We start from the raw sequence: 18,943 nt of genomic DNA on the forward strand, positions 1-18,943 counted from the left end.
TGCCCCTTAATTTTCTCAGTCTCTTCAGTGGTGTGATTCCTCAGCTTAGTAACACCATGCCTTAGCTTACAAGAGGGAAGGAAAAGTTCTTCCATTCTTTAACGACTAACTTTTAGACTATTATACAATAAATCATATTTGACCTTTCTTCTGATAAGTCCTTCTATTAACAGCACAGTATTGCTAACACTTCTGCTACCTACCCTCTTCTGCTACAGAATGTAAATTCATTACTCATACTCAGATGTCAGCACACTTCTTGAATGTGTGACACTTGAGGTTATTTGCTGTCATGTTGTATCATCATATTCCAAAACGCATACCTCTTATCATTACAAAGAGCATGAAAAATCAAAGTGTGTGTCACTCAGTAGTGCCTGACTCTATGTGACCCCATGGACTGTAGTCCACCAGGCTCCTCTGTCCATGGAATTCTCCAGGCAAGAATATCGGACTGAGTTGCCACTCCTTTCTCCAGGGGATGTTCCTGACCCAGGGATTGAACCCAGGTTTCCTGTATTGCAGGTAGATTCTTTACAGAGTACCAAAGGCATACCTCCTATGAAATTAAGTTATGTTAAAATATAGGACCACTCTCATATACTAGAAATGTTTAATAAAGTTCACTAAAATAATCTTATTCAAAACAATTTAGCTGTTTTTTAAAATATATATATGCACTAGTATGAAAAGGAATCCTTAATTCAGTACCTTCCCTGAAACTATTCCAGTGAAAAGGTACACAGTAGGTGAGAAAAAAGGATCATAAAAATTACTGGTTTCAATGAATTCTCTCTTTGACTGTAATGGAAAGTAAACTACAGGGTAGGAAAAGATTCAAGAATAGGATAAAATGTAACAAATGCATAAATCCAGATCTGAACAGAAAATAATCTTTATCTAAATGAATTTTAAGAGTTCCAACATGCAGATATTTAATACAGGCCTGACTTTTACTAATATATGAAGTTATCATATCAGGAATACTAAAATAGACAACTTGCATATCTTATTTGAGAATCTATAAGTTTAATGCCAAAGTATTAAACACTTCAATTGACTCACATAATTTTGTAAACAAATGTACATTATTCTTTCAAGGATAATGTCACAATTTGATGGCACTAGCATCTAAAACCTAACACACTGTACCTCTTCCTATAGCTTTGGCTTTTAGCATTCAGCTGCATCATTTTAGAAACAGAGAAAGCCAAATGCAGGTAGAAAAAGACTCATGAAAACAGACCATATTCACAACAGTCTTATTTGCTATAGTAGAACCAGAAGCTAACACTCCTGCTAAAGGAGTGAAACAAGTGCAGAGAATGCACATAATATAGAATCAACACTAGGAATACCTAATGAATGTAACAGGAGTGGCAAGCAGAAACACAGATTATATCAAATGATACTCATCTTTTACCTGGATCTGGAGGGGCTTGTTGCTGCCAATGTGGATATGCATTTCCCCACCCTTGGGGAGCATAAGGGGCTGGAGGGCCACTGAAAAGACAGAAATCAATTTAAAAATACAATTTACCAAAATCTGTAATTTTTGAGAAAAAGCCAAGAGCAAAACTCAAAACTTACTGAGGAGCAGGGCCAGGCGGTCCTGGATTATAAGGTGCAGGGTTATATGGTCCCATTGGAGTTCCTGGTCCAGGAGGCCCAGGAGGCCCATGGGGGCCAGGGACACCATGGGGCCCATGGGGTACAGGTGGCCCTAAAGGATTTACTGGGCCCTGCAAAAAGACAAAAATCACAAAGACAATAAAGGTTAAACATTTCAAAGGTCAAATAACCTTTCGTCCGCAAAGACCTGTTACATTTATCTTCTACTCTTTTCAGACTACTCCCTTTTCCATTATTTCCCTTTCCTTGTACAATTCTTACTCTTACTATTCCTTTATCATCTTAATCACAGAAGCTTACCAAACATCAAGTTCTTTCCTTTACCTCTTCTCTCTCTGCATCAACTCTACATCTACTCTAACATTAATCAGAGAAATATCTTAACAACATGGTGTAATGGCTGATGAATACTTTACCAATAATGAATACTAAACCAATAATATTTAGCAAGTTCTTCTTCAACAAAGTAGCCTTTCTCCTAGCCCTTCTGTCACTGAACCGCTTTTGAATCAATAATTTCATTTTCTCCCTTACCCTTTATCATAATTTTCTAAATACAACAAAGGTTTCCTTTTAATTGATTAAGCCACAGACTATTTCATATCCATTTCATGTTACAGCATAATTAATAATGCTTAGTTGATTCCTTTTTGATAACCCAACTTGTAGGGACAACTAGATTCACCTGCTCTAAAATAAAATACTGTTAGTACCCACCATGTCACAATTTGGACAAAAATGCTTAATCTATATTTGGTTGTCAATTTTCTCACAATAAAGCTAAACTTCATCACTTTTAAAATCCCTTTATTAACATTATCCCTCACTTCTATTAGCCATAACCTATCCTTTCCAAACAGTAAAAGAAAAAAAAAAAAAAGATTACTGGAAAAAAAGTAGCAACATTTTATAGGGCAGGCACACTTTAAGTGATAGACACACATACTTCAAACATTGCATCCCTATAACCCTATAAGGTAGGTATAATTATCCTCACTTTCAGAAGAACGAGAGGCAAAAAAAAGTGTAAATATCTTCCTCCAAGATCACGCAGTCAGTAAATGACTGACAGTATTTTGAACCTAGACAGCTTGACTCAGGAGTCAATGTTCTTAATTGCTTTTCTAGAACAACCTGTCTTGTATGTTCATCAATCCAAATGCAATCCTAATTTTGCTAATGATAGCTAAATCCAAAACCAAGGAGCACTAATCATTCTTCTGGCATCAATTCTTGCCATTACTGAGTCCAACAATTATTTTCCTCATGTTTTTGAACAATTACACTTATTCTCCTTATCAGACAACTTAGAATATTTGTGTATATTTTTAAGGTATTCTTAAATGTCTTTTCTACATCTATTTTTGTTTTCCCAAGCATGGAGAAACACCTCATTCAGAGCATGGCAAACATTAAGGAGAATTTTCCTAAGATATTCCAATTACTAATAATAAATTAAGAAGCTCCCTCACAATGTTAATTCTTCACAGTAAAATAAACATAGTAAAGCAGTATTTTGGGGGGCTCCAAAACCACTGCAGATGGTGACTTCAGCCATGAAATTAAAAGATGCTTGCTCCTTGGAAGAAAAGTTATGACCAACATAGATAGCATATTAAAAAGCAGAGACATTACTTTGCCAACAAAGGTCTGTCTAGTCAAGGCTATGGCTTTCCCAGTAGTCAAGTACGATGTGAGAGTTGGACTATAAAGAAAGCTGAGCACTGAAGAATTGATGCTTTTGAACTGGTGTTGGAGAAGACTTTTGAGAGTCCCTTGGACTGCAAGGAGATCCAACCAGTCCATCCTAAAGGAGATCAGTCTTGAATATTCATTGGAAGGACTGATGCTGAAGCTGAAACTCCAATACTTTGATGGAATTTTGCCACCAGATGGGAAGAACTGACTCAGTGGTAAAGACCCTGATGCTGGGAAAGATTAAAAGCAGGAGAAGGGGGTGACAGAAGATAAGACGGTTGTATGGCATCACCGACTCAATGGGCGTGAGTTTGAGTAAACTCTAGGAGTTGGTGATGGACAGGGAGGCCTGAAGTGCTGCAGTTCATTGGGCTGCAACGAGTTGGACACGACTGAGCGACTGAACTGAACTGAAAGCACTACTTCCTCATTATTTTCAAACTCGGTTAGGCATCAGGATCACATAGAACATTCTTAAAAATTAGACACTGGGCCCTACTGCAGACATTCTGAACTACAATCATATGTTACGTGTCAAAATGTAAAGCACACAAGCTGTCTACATTCCAAATTCCCCTAGATGACTGTCTGGAGCCAGTCTAAGAAACAGGATAATTGGATAATGTAGAGTTCTACTTTAATGACTGGGGAGGCATCTGATTCTTCTTTGCCTCACCAAGGTTGCCCTTAATAAATAGTAAGGAAGTAATAACAGTCACCAAGTAAGTCCTTAATAATAGTGACTTCTGGTTAACTATCTATACCTTTTAGTATTTTTCAAACCCTCTACTAACCCTAATGTTATAACTCAAGTAATGTCATCTTGTCTTATTTACCCACACTCCAGTACAAAATTTTGAATACCTGTAACCAACTTTTTTTTTTTTTTTTTACTGCTGGACAATCTTTTCTATAGTGTTAGGTATCTGTTATGTGATTGGATCTATAGTTTTAGAGTAGAAATTAACATATTTCTTATAGGAATGTATGAATTAATGTCTTATTTAACTAACAGAACCTGTGCTAACAACAGGAAGTTTAAAGCATACTCACACCAATCTTTTCTTCTATGAGTTGCCGAGCATAGTCTATTTGCTGTGGAGTGCCACGAATTGTAAATAACTTCATATTAGGATCTGCATTAGGTGGAGGATTTCTCTGAAGTTCTATTCTTGCACCAGACTGTTGGCTTATGCTTTTTATGGTTTCACCCCCTAAAATCAAAACACAGTAATTTCTTTAAAGATTCATAGGATACAAGTGGAGCTACTCAAAAGGAACTGGTTACAATTAAGGAAGTTTTGAACAGTATCCCATCTGCCAATATGCTATCAGGAGTTTCCATTTATTCTACACTTTAAATCAATTTATATAATATATAATCAATCATAATCATACATTTTAAAGTTTTAACACATAACTTAATATGCCTGTAGCCAACCTTAAAATGAATTATCATATCAACACTTGGTTCAAAGAAATTGCTTTTATAAGCAATGAGGAGCTAACACAATGACTTAAAAAGTCAAAAATTTAAAAATGTGTCAGGAAACAGCAAAGTAAACGAAAAGAGTCAAATCATTTTCCAGGTGAGAAGAAAAGTTTTTTACACTAATAATTAAACTGCTGAGCCTCTTCTCTAGAAACCAATGTGATTCAAATCCCACTCTAGATTTAAGTACATATAAGGCCCTTAATTTAGGCTTTAGCTGTTACATAGCAGCATAAGAACACTTTGCTACTAAAATACAGCCAAAGAAAAATCATTGCTATTCATCTACAATAGCAACAGAAATAGCATCCAGAAAATCAGAATAAGCATTAAAATTTTAACCATACATTAATAGTTTTAAATACATTGCCTTTTCCTATTATTAATCCAGTTTTCCCAGTTGGGACAATGAAATTAAATTCCTGTAGTCCACCAGGTGGTCCCATGTTCCAGTTGCCTTGACCTCTACCTCTTCCTCGACCACCAGGTCCAGGTCCACCAGGATTACCAGCCTAAAGGGGGCAAAGACAAAGTTAGAAGAGTCAGAAACTCTTCTTTCCACAATAAAATTAATGCATGTCTATTTTCCTCAACTTTCATTTTCCTAAATCTTAAAGTTAGAGAAGCTAGGGGACGCCATCCACCCCCAAATCAACAAACCACCATCACCTTTTATTTTTTACTGTGGTGAATAAACTAGTGCACTTATGCAGCTGCCCTCTTGCTCCAAAATGTGTACCTTAAAGCAATTTAAACTTCCTAGCAATTAATACGGGGGAGAGTGGTGGGCTGCTGTCTATGGGGCTGCACAGAGTAGGACACGACTGAAGCAACTTAGCAGCAGCAGCAGCAGCAATTAATAAAGTTTCATCAAACAGATTTTGATTTAAAAACTATGAAGGGGAACTTCCACACTTAATGAAGGAAAATATTGTTTAATGAAAACAAAACAATGAAAATATTAACATTCTATCAAACCTGAACACTTCGAAGAAGGTCTGTAATAATTTCCGCAGCATGCTGACATCTGTCTGGAGGTCCTGTTATTTGTGCTATTCTATCAGGTGTTGTTCCATCATCTTCAAAACAATGAAACCAAATTGGATTAATTTAACATTAAATTAATGAGCATTAAAAGAAACTGCCAGCAATGCTTAGAAAATTAAACATAAGTACTCACCTGGCTTAAACTGAATTCGAACACCAGCGTCATTTTGTATTTTTTTAATCATCTCTCCATTTCTTCCTATTACAATGCCAACAGCAAATCTTGGAATGGGAACCTTATGCAAAGAAAACTAAGTATTAGGAAAGCCATTTCCTAAAAAATGTATCTGCCGAAAACCACAGAAGCACTATATTTATATAGAAGAGATTAAAAAGATACAAAATACACTGTATTCTAAGTTGAAAAGTTGGGGAGGGGACAATACAATGTTAGAGAAGGCTATGTGACACAAAACAGCAAAACTCCTAGTTTATTTATGGACTATCATGCAATCATTTCTGAATTGGTATTTTTACTTACATCTATTCCTTCATTTCCTCCTATTCTTGACCCATACTCATTTCGAACTTCTCTGAAACCACCTTGATCACGAATTAACTCTAACACCATCTCCTTGGCTTGCTGAAGTAGAAAAAAAATTACCCAATTTAGGAAGCGTGTCTCAAAACACTGTAATTATTCACACATGTTTTACCCACTGCTATCCAACCCAAATCCCCCTCTGTAAAATATAAACTTAAGTTTACTTGAACTTTGTATGGGTCTCCTGTAATCCTAAGAGGTTTGTCAGCACCAGTATTCTGAGGTCCATCTTGGATCATAACCATTTTAACTCCAGCCCGTTCCTGTTAATTATAGAAATCAGATATATTAACAAAACAGGAGGAGGAGGAAACAGGCTTCAAAATAGAAAGTTTTACACAGTAAATACCTGAAGTTGTTTAATAGTCTCTCCCCCTTTTCCAATAACTAATCCTGCTTTGCTAGCTGGAATCATGATTTCTTGAACTGCATTTCCTGGTCCATCACCATGATGGAAGCCAGGGGCTGGTCTTCCTTTTTCAACAATCTGGTCCAGTAACCGTTTTGCTGATCTATTAACAAATTAATAGTCAATACAAAATAATCAGGTATTTCGTCCATCCCAATTCAGATTTAGGTGGCCTAAAAGTAAATTTTAAAAATTCAAAGAAAATATCATCCATATAAAAAACTGAAACCATGCAATAAATTTTCCAGATATATAATCTTCAATATTTTTGAGAACAGTATGAAACTTCCAAGAAGACATACCCTACTTCTAAAGTTATCTCAGAATAAAGCTCATTCATCCAAAAATTAAATGATGCATTTATTTTTAAAACTTTACTTTGGTTACTCATGTTAAAATTTATTTGTTCATTTAAAAAATAATTTAAATATGTCAACTATATATGCCAGGTACTATTCTAGGTTGGGGTTACAGCACTGAAATAACAGTTAAGGTATTTTTTGATGTGGCTTAACTTTATTAAATAAGTAAACACAGAAGGTTAAATAAACAACTCATCTGTTAAGTGCTATAAAGAATATTAAAGCAAGATAAGAAGGACAGATTGTATGTGTGTGTGAAAGGATGCTATTTTATGTAAAATAGATGAATGAGGAATTCCCTGGCAGTCCAATAGTTAGGACTCTGCATTTCCACTGCAGTGGGGCATGAGTCCAATCTCTGGTCAAGCAACTAAGATCCGGGCAGCTGCACAGTAGTGATCAAAAAGTAAATAAATGAAAATGAACAAAAACTTTACTGATAAGGAGACATTTAAGCCAAGACCTGAATTAAGTACAGGAGTGACTATGAAAACATCTGAGGGAAAAACATCCCAGGGAGAACTAGAAAATGCAAAGGATTCAAATGAGAAGCATTCTTGGTGTCCTGAAAAAATAGAGAAGAGGCTAAACAGAAAAGAGGCTAGAACAGAGTGAGCTGGAAGAATAGCAAAATATGCAGTGAGAAAGGTGGAAGGGAACCTGAGCCATGATAAAGACACTGACTTCTACTGTAAATGGGAAAGCATTAGAGGGTTTTGAACAAAGTAGTATATGAACTGACTCACATTTTAAAAGGATCAGTGTGGCTGTACTATAATCAGACAAAGCTAAAAAAACAAAAAACCTGAAATACCTTGCAATAATACAGGCAAATGGTGCCAGAAATAAGGTGACATGGAAGGTGGCAAGAAGAGGCTGAATTCTAAATAAATTATGAAAGATAAAATGACCAAGGGTTGCTTATGGATAAATGAATCATAAAAGAAAGATAAAATATTAGAACAGTTGTCATACAATGAAATGAGATGAATTAGACAAGTAAAAGTATGGACTGGAAAAACAATGATTCTGTTTTTAACAAGCTAAACTTTGAGATGTATACTGAGGAAGCAACAGGATATATACATCTGGAATTTAGAGAAAGAAGTCAAGGCTGAAGATTCAAGCAGTGACCACTTATCCAATTTTTTAGTAAGAGACCTGAAAAATAGAAATGTGGGGTTCAAAGATGGTTTTATGTTCAGTTAAAGGGATTTTTTTAAAGCATGTTTATGTGCTATTAGAAATTTTCTAGAAAAGGGGAAAAGTAAGTGCAGAAGAAAAGTTGGTTCAACTGCAGGGACAACATCCTTCAGGAAGGAGGGACTGGAACATGATTTTCATACTTACTGGACAGACTCGGGTGTTCCTGTTAACATACAAGACCTTTCTGGAAGGCCACCACTGTCTACAATGAAAAACAAACAAAAATCTTAGGCCAAGAACAGAGTAACAGCATCGTTTTCACTAAAAACTTTAAAAATGCTAGTTATCTTGTGACTTTGAAAATTACAGCAAGAGAGTAACATTACCAGGAGCTATCTGTATTTTACATCCAGATTCCTGTTGTATGCGTGAGATCTGTTCACCTCCTCTGCCAATTACTAGTAAGAAAAAAGAAAATTATTTGCTGGAAGGTTTTAAAGTGTATTTTGAGTATGTCTTTTCAAAGCTTCAAAAAAATTAGCTTACTTACTAAATCCAACCATTCCATCTGGAACTTTGTATTCTTCAGTCATTACAGACCTGCTAAGAAATGACAGAAACTAACAATTTTCTTCGAAGAAACATAATTTATTTACAAGTAAAAATAAACATAGAAATCTAACAGCTTCTAAGAGCTTAAACTAAGTTTGTAGGCACACACTTAAAATACTCAAAAGTCAAAATATGAGGCCTATGTAGCTAAAAAAGCAGTTGGGGTGAAGTTCAGAAGTATCATTTTAAGTTATTTTAATCACTTTAGTTTTTCCAAAGGGTGGCTAATTCCACCAATCCTTCCAAAGTATAAATGTATCTCACTCAAAAAGAGAACTGATCATCACGATTACCTATTTGAGTCAAAGGCTTTAAAGGATTCACACACACATACATACATGTATATTCACTATATACTAACTTGGTTATATTTCACATTGAATTCAACTAAAACTTGCAAAATACTCTTAGAAAAGCTTTTATTTTACTATACCTTTGCTGCTGATGCATTGGTGGTAACTGTGTTCCAAAAGCTACCAAAAAATTAAATGAAATACAAATTATTTTATTTAAATTGACAGATGTTTAACAATATCATCATTTAAAGCAATTCTACAATTTTCCCCTGACATAAGACAACATCTTGAAAAGAATAAAATTTTACGCAGAATACTTAAATCAACAGTCGGCAAGAAACTCAGTGAAAGGGCAGACATTATTAGCAATAGCATTAAAAAATATCCTTTTCAAGTGTTGTTAAGCCAAGATTAAGAAATGGAATTGTAACACTTATGTTCACAGCAGCACGACTCACAATAGCCAAGACATGGAAACAATTTAAACGTCTGATGACAGAAGAATGGATAAAGGAAGACATGGTATATGTACAGAGTGAAATACTATTAACCATAAAAAAGAATGAAATATTGCCATTCACAGGAACATGGATGCAACTAGATATTATCGTACTAAATGAAGTCAGAAAGAGAAAGACAAATACCACATGATATCACTTATATGTGGAATCTAAAACATGACACAAATGAATCTATCCAAGAAATAGACTCATAGGCAGAGAAGAGACTTGTGATTGGTGGAGGGGGGGTGTTGGTGGAGGGATGGAGTGAGAGGTTGGGGTTAGCAGATACAAACTATACATATATATGGATAAGCAATACGTTCTTACTGTACAGTACAGGGAACTATATTCAATATCCAATGATAGACCATAATGGAAAATATAACAACTATCTATCAATTAAAAAGTGGGAGTTATAAAACAAATTGAATACATAAAATGATTAGCAACCAAATCTTATAATATATACACTGCCTTAACAGAAGTGGAAGATTATAAAGATCGAAGGTGTATCTTTACAAATAAATTCATTCAAAAAAAATTTATGGCCTTCAAATAACTTCAAAGATACCATAAAACACAGGAACAAAATTGTTATCAAAATCTAGTTTTTAACCAAATTTAAAATAAGTACTTACAATCATTTTGAGGAGCAACTTTCTTAGCATCTGGCTGATCTGCAAAATTAAAGAGTCTTTTAATTTTCTGCCAATAATATAAGACTCAGCTCCCCCATACCCAATCAAGAACACCAATATAAACATTTATGGAAGTAGCTGAGGGTATGGTTTATCATTTGAACCAAAACCACCAAAACTCAGCCCAAACACTTAGGAATCGAAACAAAGAAAACTGCACTTCTTTCATGCTCTTCATGTTTAAAAGATGCACAGACATTAAAAGAAAATTCTTTTACTGAATCAAATCACTGACCTTAATGTATGTCAATCACTTTAGAATGATACAACAAAGTATTTAGTCCATTAGTTAGCAAAACATCACATGCTAAAGTCTAATGATGCTTCCCACTGTAGGAACTGAAGATTGGAAGGAAAAGAACCTATCAAAATGTGAAATTTTGACATATCAAAAGCTGAGTGTACCTGACAATGAACACAAAGCTATGCAAAATAAGTTAAAAAAAAAAATCACATTACAAGGCAATCTCAAGCTAAACTGTTCTACTGTTCCTAACCAAACATTTCACAGCATAAACTTCAGCAGAAACTCAACAACTACATGACTTCATCTTTATCTACATCCTTTACACACATGAATACAATGCATACCTTAGAATAGGCAACCTACAGCTCAAAGTACTACATTCTCCTCCCCCCTTCAAACTTAAATGATTAAACATCAGAATGTTGTGCAGCAAAAATTCAGACACATAATCCAAGAAATATTTGTGTCCATTTAAGAATCCACTGGTTTATTTCACGTTTACATACTGAACACAGGTAATAAATAAAAATTCCTGCCTTTAAAAGGAGAGGGCATTCCCTCCCAGTGTGTTGTACTGCTCGGACTTGTCCAAGAGCCATCTACACATAAAATAAAAAGAATACATTACATACAACATCTGAAGCATCATTAGCTCATTTTTTTTTGTATATTAAAACCTCACTATAAATGTGAAAGACACTTAAATAAAAGGAAACCAAGTACTCCTGATCAAAAGCTACAAATACATTCTATAAGCTCATTCAGAATCCTCCTTTAAAAAAGAATAAACGGGCAAAAAGAAAATGTATCAAAATTCATACATCAAATCTAAAATAAAAAATACGTGCAGACGTCTAAGTTCAGAAGCTTCAACAATTATGTTTTTTTAAAAAAATACAAAGCACTGTATATCTACTGTTTTAAGCCACATTTTGAGTTAAACCTGAAACACAAAACAAGGTACTAAAGCAAACAAAAAGGTAACAATGGTATAACCTGCAACACACAAAAGTAGCAAACTATATAGCAACTTCAACCTTTAAAGTGAAATCTAAAATAACAAAGTAATGAGAATATAGCATCTCAGATTAATTCATGTATGATGAGAAAAACCAGTGAAATGTTTCCTAGACTTTTACTTCAGTATATTAACAAGTTGTCTGTGCAAACTATCAATCTGGCACAATCCTAAAAGAGGGAAAATGATGTTCTCTACTAAGACAAAACTGACTGGTTAACTCAAATTTTACCTACCTTGTTTAGGTCTCTTTTTACCCCCTCTCCTTCTGAGGCCAATATAACCCTTACAATTTTAGGAACCTTATGATAAAAGCAATGTTTCAAAAAAAGAACACTTGAAAGATTACTTCAACTAAACTCCGTGTAAAACAATTTAAAATATTTATGGCTATAACTTACCTCCATCTTCCAAAGGTCTTTTTTGTCCCCCATAACCATAGTCATTTGAATTCAGTGACGTACCAGCATCACCTCCAATTTTTGCTGCAATCTTAAAAAACAAAACACATCATCAAGGACAACATCATAGCTTTAACTATTCAGAACGAAATTCCCTCACATATGCTAAATATCTATCATGTAAGAAAATTAACTTGATAGACAAAATAATTCAATTTATATCATTAATAACTTCAGACAGTTACCTGAAAATTTCTGATGTATCTCTATAAAAACAAAGAACTAATCAATTAGGAATCTTTAGAAGACTGACTAAAGAACTTTGAGGAAAGTCGGACTCCTAATTCTGTCTTCTCCATGACCATGTGTTGGCTGGCAGAGAGAACAGCATATGAGATGCTAAGGCTATGCTGTCTAACAAGGTGTAAAACGCCAGTCACATCTGGTCAGCGAGTACTTGATATGTCTAGTCCAAACTGAGATGTACTTCAAGTGTAAAAGACACCCTAAGTAGTGAAACTGTGGAACAAATACAAAGCATCCGCCAAATTTTTATACTGAATACAATAAAATGGCAACATTTTAGATATGTTGAGTTAAAATATGTTACTTGCGTAACACTTCTGGACAATCTTTTTCTAAGGAAATGTGGAGGTGTGGGGGAAACCTGGGAAGTTGTACATCTATTATAGAACCACATTCTGGGGCAAACGTCATGTAAGAAATACCAGCCTCACAAGTGAGGCAAAACCAGGGGATATTTATGGCATTTTTCTATGAAAAAGGAAATGGAACTAAAATTGCTGAGTGCCAACAGACCAAATTGTCTATCTGTAATAAATGTTTTATACTCATTTTGTCACTGAATCACCACAACAATTCTATGAGATAGAGTGCTTATGAGATAATCATTTTACAACTGAAAAACATCTCAAGAGGCATAGTAAGTCAATGGTGAAGTTCCAATTTCTACAGAGCGCCACGGAAATTACTAAAAGGGTAGTCACCAAAGATGGGTGATGCACTGATGCTATCCTTTGAATTTTGAGTATGTTTGAAATTTTCTATAAAAGTTAAAGAGAAAATGAAACTTTTGATGACTGGAATTCTTCCAAAGAAAGATCTTGATGTGGAACTAAACTAAGTGCCTCAAGCTTCATTATAACTAGAAAACTGTGAAGGATAAGTGTATTTAATAACCTGAATTCAAAATGTATCACATAAGTCCTGATACTTACATTATCTGTTCCCATATACCAAATATATTTCCTAGGGTCCCCAGATTTCCCTTTTTCTCATCTGTAAATGCAAATACCCACTACAAAGCATATTAGGATTAAATAAAAAAATGCTTGATAACAGGTATATATTTCTTGATGCTATCTTAATCATCTTTCACTTTCTCAAAAGCGTATTTGTATATTTGATCTGATTAATATTATTTCTGAAAATTTTCCTCATCACACCTGAAAATTGCTTTTCCACTTCAGTTTTAAAGCAATGACCATCTGAACTGTTGCAAAGGAACTTAGCTGCTGGGCACTGATTTAAGGGAAGTATTTCAGGTCTGAGAAACAACAATATACATGAGGGAAATAGTTTAGGCTGGCAATACCTTCTGCAATTAGCTTTTATAAATACTGAGTTTGCAAAGCAGCACTCCTTGAACTCCAAGTAACTTCTGGATAGAAAAAGGATACTTAATTGGATATCTTCCCATTTATTGGATAGTTCTAAAATATCCAAATGAAAACTGATCATTAAGTTCACTCAGAAGAACCACTTAACACCATCTCAAAAATTCCAAACCAATACAAAAACATTGTGTGTGTTTAGATGCTTTGGTCCTGTTCAACTCTTTGCAACCCCATGGACTATAGCCCACCAAGCTTCTCTGTCCATGGGATTTCCCAGGCAAGAATATTGAAGTGGGATGCCAGGGATCAAACCCACGTCGCCTGCATTGGCAGGTGGGTTCTTTACCACTAGTGTCACCTGGGAAGTCCCCTTCACTAAAAACGTCAGTGAAAAGCTTTTAGTAAAATTACTACTATTCAACCAGTTAAATATATATTTGCTAGGTTACGTCACAGGATTACTTTAAGAGAAATAGTAATCCTTAAAATTCAACCTTTAGCTATATACAATTCTTATGAGACCAGGAGAACTAAGTGTAGGCAACTTCTTTGATTTTAATTTACAATAAAAATACGAGTGTTCTATTTGGACTCTCCTTACTTCTCAAAAGGGTAAATATTTTTTGTATTTTCGTTGTTTTAGCATTTCCCAACTTTCTTCATTGATTATTCCTAGAATCTAAGAATTTTGGAGTTGAAAGAAAATTTAAGAGATTCAGTCATACCACCCGATTTTCAAGAATAAAACAAAAAAACCACAAACAATAGCACACAAAAGATTGACTTTCAGAAGTAATTACCTAAATGCCCCAAATGACTATCTCCTAAGTTTCAGTCTACATGCTTCCTTAGGCTTTGGGGTCCAACCGTGATTTGGGGTCAGTGGTAATTCTGGTTTTACTGCTTTGTGTCCTTGCCAAATTTCCTTAAGCATTTTGTGCCTCATTCATCTTCTGTGTACAAAAGAGATAAATAGTTTCTCCACTTACCTTATAGGATAATTGTGGGAATTAAATGAATTAATACACATATGCTTAGCACAGAGACCTAATATGTAGCATATAAATTGCCAGTTACTATGAACAAGTCAGCACACTAGAATTTAACAATAATCCAGAGTTCACAAGACTTCAAATGTTTGGTTCAAAAATTTTAATAGCCTTTTATTTATACTGGCCCAAGACATACATTTTGAAAGAATGCAATTATTTTCAAAACAAAATTTCATCACTAATTCATTAAGATATGTTGATTCAATTTAATACTGAGTACCTACTATGGGAAAGATCCTAATGGATTGTTTCCATGTACCAGAAATGTGAAGAGGCTAGAAATATTACTAGGCTACCACTTTATTAATATTGTCCCCTCTCTATAGTCCCAAGTCTTTATTATCATAATCAAGCTTTGCTATACTATTTCAAAATATATTACTAAAAAAAGCCCCCAAAACAAAACTCTCAAATGCTGAAGAGAATAATGGTAAGTAAAAAGCCAAGAGTTCTATTTTATAAATTTTTCTTTTTATTCAAACATAATAGTCTGAATTACTTTCACAATTATCAAGAAAGAGACTTAAAGAATTGAGTACCTAACAACTGATTTAATAGTTTAGAGGGGAAGTGATGAGGGTTGATAATGTTGCTTAACCTGCGATCTACTTACTACTTGGTCTCAGATTTACTTCTATCTTCATATAACTTTAAGGGGAAAAAAGTAGATATATACTAATTTTCCAATGTTTCAAGGATAGAACTTGTTATCAGTGTGATCACTAAATATCTAGTCAAATAATTTCAATATCACCCTCCACAGATAAAGCTTGAAATACCCAAATATAATTTCTAAACTATACCGTTGGAAACCCTAGAGAAGCAATTTAGTGCCCTTGTGTTAGATTTAGCTCACAGATCTGAAAACTTCACATTAAAAATAAAACTATTTGAATTCTCTGGAAAAAAGACCGAGCTCCACTGCCAGATGGCAACAATCAGCTGGAGTAAATGCTACTAGCTTTAACTAGATAGGGTCCAGGGACACTAATCATTTGTGCTGCTTTCCCGCATAACAAAGAACTGTTCAGCTGAAATGCCAATAGATTTCCCACCAGTATGTAGCTCTTTGAAGGCAATAAGCTGTTCTTATACCTCTTCCTTCCAAAGAACATAGCATAATACTCTGGACAAAGAAAAGAAACTTAAGGTTAGATGGAGATTTTGGAAATACAATTCAGAATCCATTTAATATAAATAAGGAAAAAAGTAGTTCAAATATTAACCTAACTTGTTCCTTCAACCCAAACACCTTTCCCTATACTCCACACCTGAATAATCAGACAAGCAGCTACAACCAATATATATGGAAACATTCTCAAATACCACAAGAAGGGGCAATTCAACTCAAATGCTAAACTTGAGAATATCAGATTTAAGATCAGTTCTGTAGAAATAATCAAATCACAGAAAAGACACTTGTAAACTCTATTGCAGGACAAGAAATTCATAGTTTGAGGACAATTTCTATATTAAAAAAGCATTCTAACTTGGTAAGAAAGCATTCTAACTTGGTATCCACCTTCACTTTTTCTCACGTCATATTCCACCCTCCTTCCCCACCCAACTCTATCCTTCAACGACTTCACTCTATTCCCCCAAACCCCCATACCTTAGCGCATGCTGCTTCTTTATCCACTGGTCAAACTCTCATTCTTTAATGCCTTGCTTAAAATATCAGTCCTTTGGCAGTAGGGTACCCCACTCCCTTGTGATGTGTACAGTACCTGATTCACAGCAGAACTCTATAAATGTTTACAGAACAAATGGACGAATTAACAGTGCCTAAATCTTGTCTACGTTTTGAAAGCATTAGATACTACTACTCTTTTGCATTTGGTTCTTTGACTATATCATGGCTTCCTAGAAAGCAAAAAATCCAATTAACACATTTAAAAAATTCTCCAGTATCGAAGTATAGTGTATGGAACAAACGAATTCAATATGCTGCTTGAATAAATTAATTCCGGTTGAGTCTTCTCTAAAAACCCCTCTAACAGGGTTGCTGTCATTATATTAACGTTTCAGTCACGATTTTAAACACGTTCAGAAATAGTAAATAAAAACTAGGTAAACAAATCGAATAATTAGTGTTAATGGTACCCCCTGTTGACTACCTGGAAAAATTCTGATTATAAACAAGTACAGGTACATTTTTACTTACAATATGTTCACATTATTAAAATATGACCGATATGCTACATCACTACAGATTTTATGGATTCTGAGTCAAATGATCCTTTAATCCAACTAGGGGTTAAAAAGTAACTTAACGAAGTGAACTCCTAATGTTATCAAAACATACCACAAAATTGATTTCTGATTACCATTAGTTTAACACTGTATTCCAAAAATGTCTAGCATCTAATAAGCATCGTGTCACAAAGATTCTTACTTTTGCTTTAGACATAAGTTCATACCGACATCATACATTTGAAAATTACATGAAGGTAAAGTTCAAATTAAATCCTAGAGCACAACGTTACTACTTCTTTTCAACAGCTGCCGTTTGGGAAAGAAGTGCCTTCAGGGCTAATGTGCGCACCTACGTAATACAAAGAGTCCTTGGTCAGTTTACGACTCTGAACTGAGAGGCAGATTCAAACTGAAACTTCGGGTATTAAGGACCTGAAGCCATTTTGAGAAGAGGGAAGGAGCCAGAGAATACGCGTAAATCCCGCCCTGAGGAAGGATTCCAGCCCGGGATATTGTTGCTCCCTTAATTCTCTTCCTTCAATGTGTGAAAGTGAATGAAACCGAAAGATTAACTGCGGGAGAGTTCGAATGGGCTGGAAGCTCTAAAGACTGCTTTAATGACAGGTCCCTTCCCTTACGATGGCTCCTACAGACGGACCCTAGTCCTTTCCCAAACTCATTACTAGAAGCTTCCATACTATTGTGTAAAACTACGCGCGCTTTATCCCGTGGAAGTGGATGTTCACTCAGAAGAAAAGGAAATGCTCGAAAAGGAAATGCTCTTTGGAGAAAAAAGCGCGAGTACCGCAGAAGCGGGAGAACAACCTAAAGCCATCTTCGCAGAGCATGCGTTGGGGTTCAAAGTGGCACATACCCTATGAACACAAAACCCGAATTCCAGCTTCTAATCAGTATTACCAACGTGGAGAAACGTGAGTCTTCTCACATCTCAGAGGCCGGAAGGGCACTTCTTTCCTCTTCCTAACGCTCAAAGAAGTAGCGGCCTACTCAGCCAGCGGCCAATTACCGTGAGCTGTCGGGATCCCGCCGCGCGGTCCAGACTTACCTGCCGGGCTCTCTGCAGTGCATCTTTGAAAGCATCGTTAACTCCTCCACCACCACCGCCGCCGCCTCCGCCACCGGCTGAGCCAGAGGAGGGTGGAGGCACTGTTGAATAGTCTGCCATGCCTACACTACAGTGGCCGCTACCGATTCTTCCCAGTGACCTCTCAGCCAACTGCTAAGAAAGAAAGAAAATGGCGGCCGTCAAGCCTGTATCGCATTCTTGTGCGACCATCGTGCCGTAAAGGGGCGGAGACTGAGAGAAGAAAATCTCGCGAAGTTTTGAGGCAACGCGCGGGCTTGAGGGGTGAGGCTAGAAAAAGGCGAGGAGACATCGCGAGAATTGTCTTTATATTTCGCGAGAATGGGGTTTACTTTGGCACCGCCTCTTTGTGCATCCTAGAGCTAAAGTGGTACGGTTTTCCCACTTTGGTGGTGGGTAGAGACTCGCGGGCGACTGCGGTTCGCTTTAATTTTTGAAAGCTCGGAGGAAAGGAGTAGTGTCTTTTGGCCGCCGCCTCAGGGAGTAGAGTGGGTGGATTTTCCACCGAGGGTCATTCTGTTGTATCCTTGGGGAAGCAGGTGACGTCGACAGGCGCAACGGCGGCGCAACAGTGTCTCGAGAGCGCTGCGGCCGGGAGTGCGCCTGGAAGAGAGCGCGCCCCGGCCGCCGCGAGGTGATGCTGCCGAAAACGTCCGCCCGGCCTAGCGGCAACGCGGCCTGATTTTCAGGGTAGTAAAGTGTCCCTGTATTTTACTTCTAGATTGTCAGTTTGGAGTTTTATCACAAGCGGGGATGAATTCAGGCTGGAGGCCTTAGTTCTAGAGTTGATTTTACAAAGGTTTTGTGTAAATATTTTGGATGAGGCTGTGACGATATGATTGCTCATT

The 18,943-nt window shown here is 36.0% G+C and overlaps 2 protein-coding genes across 51 annotated transcripts in view; one reads left to right on the forward strand and one right to left on the reverse strand.

Annotated features, from left to right (window-relative positions):
* Positions 1-18,344, reverse strand: part of FUBP1 (far upstream element binding protein 1) — a 33,927-nt gene extending 15,583 nt beyond the window's left edge. For 10 of the 40 annotated variants that reach the window (XR_011258012.1, XR_011258055.1, XM_069595253.1 and 7 more), the window contains exons 1-17: positions 18,057-18,295; positions 12,106-12,196; positions 11,223-11,285; positions 10,380-10,418; positions 9,376-9,415; positions 8,881-8,933; positions 8,717-8,788; positions 8,535-8,592; positions 6,763-6,925; positions 6,578-6,676; positions 6,351-6,452; positions 6,003-6,105; positions 5,801-5,901; positions 5,193-5,334; positions 4,384-4,544; positions 1,591-1,742; positions 1,424-1,503 (exon numbers count right to left, since the gene is read on the reverse strand). Coding sequence is in view for 38 of the 40 variants with exons in the window: in XM_069595253.1 (XP_069451354.1) it covers positions 1,424-1,503; positions 1,591-1,742; positions 4,384-4,544; positions 5,193-5,334; positions 5,801-5,901; positions 6,003-6,105; positions 6,351-6,452; positions 6,578-6,676; positions 6,763-6,925; positions 8,535-8,592; positions 8,717-8,788; positions 8,881-8,933; positions 9,376-9,415; positions 10,380-10,418; positions 11,223-11,285; positions 12,106-12,196; positions 18,057-18,176 (1,639 nt within the window). In the remaining 2 variants the exon portion in view is untranslated. Of the gene's footprint in view, positions 1-1,423; positions 1,504-1,590; positions 1,743-4,383; positions 4,545-5,192; positions 5,335-5,800; positions 5,902-6,002; positions 6,106-6,350; positions 6,453-6,577; positions 6,677-6,762; positions 6,926-8,534; positions 8,593-8,716; positions 8,789-8,880; positions 8,934-9,375; positions 9,416-10,379; positions 10,419-11,222; positions 11,286-12,105; positions 12,197-14,542; positions 16,414-18,056 lie in introns of those variants that run through there. The other 30 variants (XM_069595463.1, XM_069595369.1, XM_069595278.1 and 27 more) reach the window with 9 other exon arrangements.
* A 10-nt stretch (positions 18,345-18,354) lies between these two features.
* DNAJB4 (DnaJ heat shock protein family (Hsp40) member B4) overlaps positions 18,355-18,943 on the forward strand; it is a 43,498-nt gene continuing 42,909 nt past the window's right edge. For 3 of the 11 annotated variants that reach the window (XM_069595579.1, XM_069595537.1, XM_069595611.1), the window contains exon 1: positions 18,434-18,785. The gene's annotated coding sequence lies outside the window, so the exon portion shown is untranslated. Of the gene's footprint in view, positions 18,786-18,943 lie in introns of all 11 variants that reach the window. The other 8 variants (XM_069595558.1, XM_069595567.1, XM_069595620.1 and 5 more) reach the window with 7 other exon arrangements.

Source organism: Ovis canadensis, chromosome 1 (assembly GCF_042477335.2).
Source record: "Ovis canadensis isolate MfBH-ARS-UI-01 breed Bighorn chromosome 1, ARS-UI_OviCan_v2, whole genome shotgun sequence".
Taxonomy (NCBI): Eukaryota; Metazoa; Chordata; class Mammalia; order Artiodactyla; family Bovidae; genus Ovis; species Ovis canadensis.